General features: G+C 33.1%; 1 protein-coding gene across 1 annotated transcript; it reads left to right on the forward strand.

Moving 5' to 3' along the window:
* Nucleotides 1-1,682: 1,682 nt before the first annotated feature.
* On the forward strand, nucleotides 1,683-4,721 carry LOC120092980 (transcription factor AS1-like). The gene is made up of 2 exons (XM_039051262.2): nucleotides 1,683-3,056; nucleotides 4,428-4,721. The coding sequence occupies exon 1, from the start codon at nucleotides 1,852-1,854 to the stop codon at nucleotides 3,019-3,021; it is 1,170 nt and encodes a 389-aa protein (XP_038907190.1). The 5' UTR covers nucleotides 1,683-1,851; the 3' UTR covers nucleotides 3,022-3,056; nucleotides 4,428-4,721.
* The last annotated feature ends 2,146 nt before the right edge of the window (nucleotides 4,722-6,867 follow it).

Genomic DNA, 6,867 nt, shown 5'->3' on the forward strand with positions numbered 1-6,867 from the left:
GGTTTAAGGAAATAAATGTTTAGGTTTTAGGTACGTAAAAAGAAAAAAAGAAAAAGAAAAAAAACTACAAGTGGTGCAGCTTTACCAAATCACAAGGACCAATGACGAAATTGAAAATAAGTTCAACGTCTAAAATTGAGGATTGTAAAAATTTTGGGACCAAAACAATTAGATATGAAAGTTACAACAAAAAAATGCCACCAAGAACTTAGTTGAATTGGTCAAAGCATATATTTTCTATCCACAAGTAATTTACCTATAATAAAGTTATAACCTTTCAAATTAAATAACTAGTTTAGTATTAATATCTCGTTTGATAACTATTTTTAAAAATTAAATTACATCATACTTTTTGGAAAAAAAAATAGACCTTAGAACTTGAGGTCGAGCCACGAACAAAATACAACCACAAGAATTATAACGTATAAGATAGAAAAATAGACAAATTAAATTCACTCGAATACCTCTAAAACACACCTCGAGAAAAACAAATCCCTTAATGGAGGTCGAAAGTCGCTTAGAAAAACAGAGAAACACATCAGACGGAACAACCTTGACAAATTGCCTTAGAGGGCACATGCAACACCATGGACTCGCCTCCAAATATAGTAGATGACAATATACCATACTACTTTCCGTCGTAGGTGATTGATTGCACTAAAATGATAAATTCGGTCAAGTTCCTTGTCCCATTGAGATATCTTTTGGCAACAATCACTCCATGAGAGCACATTCCCACGTAGCCTGTCTAAATGGGCAACCAAAGAATAAATGATCTTGAGACTTGCTCCCTCCAATGCAAATAACACAATCATTGGGGATATTTGAATACTAGTAACTAATACGATAATGTATTTGTAACTACAATAAACCAAATTATGAAAAAATGTCTTAAAATATTACCTCCAACCAAAAGGTGACCAAATTGATGAGCTATATTACTTTCACCAAGCCAAGTTTTAAAAACTTAAAAAAGTCTATCCTATTTAGAGAACATTTGATTTTTGAAATTAAGTCTACTTTCTCTCAATTTCTTGCAATGTTTTACATATTTCCAAAGTAAAAGAGTTAAATTTTTAGTCAAATTCTAAAAACAATAATAAGTTTTTGAAAACTATTTTTCTTTGTTTTAATTTTAAAAAATTGGCTTCTTTTTTTAGAAAATTGGCAAAAAGTAGACAATGAAACCGAAAATTTAGAGAGAAAAAGAATGTTTATAGGTTCAATTTTAAAGAAAACAAAAATAAAAAGCTAATTAGTTATCACATGAAAGAGTAGTTTTTAGAAACTTGTTTTTATTGTTTTGAATTTAGTCAAGATTTTAAATTGTTTAGTTTGAAAATATAAAAACTCTTATAAAGAAGGTGTAAGAAAATTTGCATCTATTAAATCCATGAATGTATAATTTTATTATTCATAACCCTCTAAACTTTTCAGTTTAGAAAAAAAAAACCAAAATTAATTAATGTAGAAGATATAAATTTCAACTTTATGTGAAATGATATTATCTTTTATAATTAAAATCAGGGAACTTATTTAGAATTTAAAATTAAGATAGAAAGTGACAAGGGGAATTTAGGGGAGGCGCGTGACAATGGTGAAAAAGGCGCGTGGGTCTGAAACAGAATTCAGAGCAGCATCGGAGCTCCATAATAGCAACAGTACCTATCATCATCATCATCATCTTCTTCTTCTTCCCCTGCCATTTCTCATTCTTCAAAACCCCCACTTTCCTTTCCCCCCCATTTCCCCAAATTTCCCATTCTCAAAATCTCTACAATGGCTTCCTTCTTCTTCCTCTCTCACCCCTTTTGACCTTACTCTCTCTGCACCAGCTATGGTGTCTATGAAATGAAGGACCGCCAACGCTGGCAGCCTGAAGAAGACGCTCTCCTTCGAGCCTACGTCAAACAATATGGCCCCAAAGAATGGAATCTCATCTCTCAGCGTATGCCTAACCCTCTCCATCGCGATCCTAAATCCTGCCTTGAGCGCTGGAAGAATTACCTCAAACCTGGCTTGAAGAAAGGCTCTCTTTCCCCTGAAGAGCAGTCTCTTGTTATCTCTCTTCAGGCTAAGTACGGTAACAAGTGGAAGAAGATCGCCGCCGAGGTCCCCGGTCGTACCCCTAAGCGTCTCGGCAAGTGGTGGGAGGTTTTTAAAGAGAAACAGCTTAAGCAGTTGCAGAAGGCGCAGAACTTAACTCAGAGGCGCGATTATCAAACCTCTGCCGTCGACGGGAATATTATTCCCATTGCTGCTGGTGTTTCTTCCCCTGAGAAAGCGCTTCAAGGTCCTTACGACCATATTTTGGAGACCTTCGCTGAGAAATACGTTCAGCCTAAGCTTTACGCCGCCGCCACTGCCGCTGCGTTTCAATCTCCTCATCCGCCTCCGCCTCCGTCGCCCTTGGCTAACGTTATGCCTCGTCTTCCCATCCCTGACGCGGATCCGGTTCTTTCTCTTGGATCGGTTAGCTCTACGACGTCTACTTCCACCGTTCTTCCTCTCTGGATGAATGTTAACTCCACCAGTACTGCTTCTTCTTCCACTTCCTCAACCACCCCGTCGCCGTCGGTGAGTCTCACGCTATCTCCTTCCGAACCAGCCTCTCTGGACTTGGAAGTGAACCGGATCGGAGCTCTAGTTCAGTACTGTAAAGAGATGGAAGAAGGGCGGCAGAGTTGGGTTCAGCATAAGAAGGAAGCGACATGGAGACTGAATCGATTAGAGCAGCAACTGGAGTCGGAGAAAGCGAGGAAGAAAAGAGAGAAGATGGAGGAGATGGAAGCGAAAATACAGAGGTTAAGAGAGGAAGAAAGGGCTTATTTGGGTCGAATCGAGAGCGATTACAGAGAGCAGTTGAATGCTCTGCAAAGAGATGCAGATTGTAAAGAGGCGAAGCTGATGGAAGCTTGGTGCAGTAAGCATGCGAAATTGACGAAGCTTGTGGAGAAAATTGGAGTTCAAGGACATGGGTTGGTGGTTGTTTCTGCTAATTCGAAGGATATCGGCCATTGAAGCTCTGCTTCCATGGTGGTGGGAGTTAATTGCAGGTTAGTTTCTCTCTGTACCTGGTTTTACACAGACTGTTTTTTTCTTTGTTGGGAACAATTAGATAAAATTAAGGAAGAAGAAGATTAAAAGTAAGTAATAAAAAGATGAAAAACTCATCTCTCTCTCTCTCTCTCTATCTTCCATTCCAATGGGGCTTCTCCTCAATTTGCTTTTTCTAGTTCTTGTTCTTCATAACATTGATCATATTATTAATTAATAAAATTAAATTCTAGGTGACTGCCATATTCTTATCTTTAGTCTTGTGAATAATCTGTCTGAATTGGCCTGGTGTTGATACATTACAACCATATGAGAATTAATCATCAAAATTGTTAAAAAAAAGTGTACTTTTTTGTTAGTACAATAATTGTGAAAATGGGATAAAGATCCAACCTCTCCAACTCGAAGAGAGAGTATGCTTTGGATTATTAAAATTGGAATCAATCGAGGAGGTTGTGTATAGTTTTGAATCTTTCATCAATTGGTCAAGAGTATATATATTATTTCAACGAAGCACGTCTTGAGAGGTTATAGTGTCTAACACAATCACTAAGAATTTTTTTAGAATACCATTTTAGTTATTGTACATGAAGATTTGTTGAAACCTATGTAGTACATCATGAGTTATTATTTTCACATTAATAGTTAGTTGTTGAACTGATTTAGCAATTATATATCAAGGGAATAAAACTTGCATATTCCTTTAGGAAAAAAGAGAACTTACGGTATTGGAAATAATGTCATTTATATAACTATAACACACTCTAGTAAAAGAGACTCTAACTGAAATTGATTAAATATTGTTTTATATTTGAGCATTTGATTGCATGTATTGGGATGGCTGATATCTGATTCTTTATGCCACTGATTTGACTCTATGAGTGGACTTCCAACCAGCCATTCTAGTACAACTTTTTATACCTCAATGAAATCATACTTTAAAACAATACTTTGTGTGCTAATACAATGTTGAACTGATTTTGCAATAACTAAGAAGTAATATGGTAGCCAATAAAAGTAAGGAAAATGTTTAGGTGCAGTTGCCAAGTGTCAATTTTGTTTTTTTAAATAATATTTTTTTCTTTATGGTAAAAAAAATGAGGAGGAAATAACATTGTAATTGTTTCAACACAACTTTTTGAATCAATTTGTTATATCATCTTAAATCACCTATTGATCTAAAAGTTTAAGTTGATGGATGAAAGTAAATTTAATTTTATCATCTAATAGGTTATGAAAATGGTACTTTAGGATTCCCCAAGCTAGTACAATGGAGGTTTTTCTCAATTACAATATGATTCTATAGTAAAAATAATTGTGCTTTCAACTTTGAAATTCCCTACTCCATAATGATATTTTTTGCTGCCAAGGTATTGAGAATACTCATCAAGCAAAGGAAACAAAGGTTACCTGTGTTTAAAATGTGATTATCTATCCCATGTAAGAGGCGATCATGATAGACAGAACCGAAGGCGATCGGTTGGAGAAGAGGAGGGGTTCAGTCGATATTAGTTTGAGAAAAATCCAAACTAACATTTTTTTAGAAAATTTAAATTGATCAAAATCAACCGATTGATGGCCGATTTGTACTCCTCAACAATCGGGGTAGTTTGATCATTTACTAAATCAACCATAGTCAAATCAGTGGCAATTTGGTGGGAAAATCGATTCTAACCGACTGCTACATACCCCTACCACGTATTACTAAGAATGCATAGCCAAGCACTCATATATCTATAAACAATCTGAATTCTCAAGCAACACTAATAACATAGAGCCGAAATGAACATGGTTCAATTGACATACGAATGTGTTAGTTGTCAAGAGGTTTGCGGTTCGAATTTTCTATCTCGTATTGTACCAAAAAGAAATAGAGGTAATTACATGAAAAGTTAATATAGAGAAACTTGGGGCAATGCCAATTAGAATGCTTTTAGTGTAAATGCTTTTGGTGAAATTAATATACGAAAAGTGAGAGAAATAGTTTGAAATTTGTGTGAACATTGTGTACAATGAGGCCAACAGTACAACCTAATATCAAATTTGTGATTGGGCTTAGATTAACCTTCGATCACCAAATTGATTTTGATCCTTTCATTCCCGAAAACCGGTAATTAATATCAATATTTAATAAATATCTCTAATGAATAAAATTTTAAAATATTTAATTTTTTTCCTTATCAACATCATTTTTTAATTTTCACTTTATTTTTGTTATTTAATAACTGCAATTGATATTCATTTAAAGATACGGGTCTTTTTAAATATAAAAATATTTAAAAATGTTTACACTTTTTAGTAAAAAGTTCCAAAAGTACAACCACTTTCAAAACTTTTTCCTATAAAATATAGATAATTTTGAGGTTTTTTCCATTTATAAGAATTTCCCTTAAAGATATTTCAAATTAATATTTTCTTTATTTGAGTTTTTTTTTTTTAAAAAAAAAAAAATTCTTACATATCCCTACCTAAAGATTGATTACATCTTCATTGAGATTTTAAGTATATGTTGAACATACTAGTAATATATTGTAAAATACAAATAAACATTGCATATACCATAATTTATTTTTTGGTGTATTTACAAATGTACTAGAAAATGTAAATATATATCGTATATATATTGTTCGGTATGTAAGATGATATATTATACAAATTGTTTTATTCATGTATTATCAAATGTAACCTGGTTTATTTTTATAAAATCAAAATAGATAGTGTTGTACATAATATATACATTGTTTTCTCCTTCAAAACTTCTTGTTGATTGTTGTTTTCATTAAGAGGGCGATAAATTTTCAAATTTTGTAGAAACTTTCCTTACTTGTAAATGTAACCGTTTTTCATAATCGTAAAAAACTGCTTATTTTGGTATTACTATTATCTATATGTACATACATATATAGAAAAACTTAATGGTAAAAGGGCTGGAAGTTCATAACGGAAATTTTTTTTTCCCGTGAGAAATCTGATGCCTGCAAATTGGGATGAGGACGGAGACGGAAAAGTCTTTCCCATCCCGTTAGACTTATTTATTATATAGAAAACCCATTAGATCTAAGTTTAGCCATCCTCGCAATTTCAGGAAATGACAACCTTTCTCTATCTATAGAGTCTTGGTACGTAGGCCTTATGTGGAATGGGCCTTAATTGCAGCTTATTTGGGCTTTAGCCAAAAAGTTTGGATCTAAGTCCAACCTTGATGTAGCATATAATGGAAAATTGTAAGATAGCAACAAATGAGGATTTGTTTGAATACATAACACAAATTGGAGATAATAGGATTGATGGTAAATCGTGTACAAGGCACGTGGGTGACATTTTGATGATATTTAGATTGTTGTCAGTTGATTCGTATATCTGGAATATTAAATATAATGTAAGTGTAGAGCTCGATTAATAACTGAAATATAACTACATGTACATGGAGATATTCATTAATAATCGAGATATAAATACAGTATAATTGGAAAGCTTGATTAATAACCAAATTAATCAGATTATAATCTAACAAATTCGATTTCCAAACTAAAAATGAACGTAATTATGTAATTTTCGCCCTCATTTGGAATTTGAATTTATTTTTTAATATTCAAAGTAGATTTTGATAAATACTTTATGAATGGATTCAAAATAAACCAATTTATTCCCCCTTTTTTTTTCCTAATTGATTCAAATTAGTTAGGAATTTAAACTAATCTAAATTTAGATATATAATGTAATTGTAGTGTAAAGTTAAATAGTTTATTTCCATCCATTCAAATTTAATTAGGGATTTTGTCTTTGTTACTTGTTTTTGGAATAAGTGGT

The sequence above is a fragment of the Benincasa hispida genome, chromosome 1, assembly GCF_027475165.1.
Source record: "Benincasa hispida cultivar pf3 chromosome 1, pf3_genome.v1.1, whole genome shotgun sequence".
Classification (NCBI taxonomy): domain Eukaryota; kingdom Viridiplantae; phylum Streptophyta; class Magnoliopsida; order Cucurbitales; family Cucurbitaceae; genus Benincasa; species Benincasa hispida.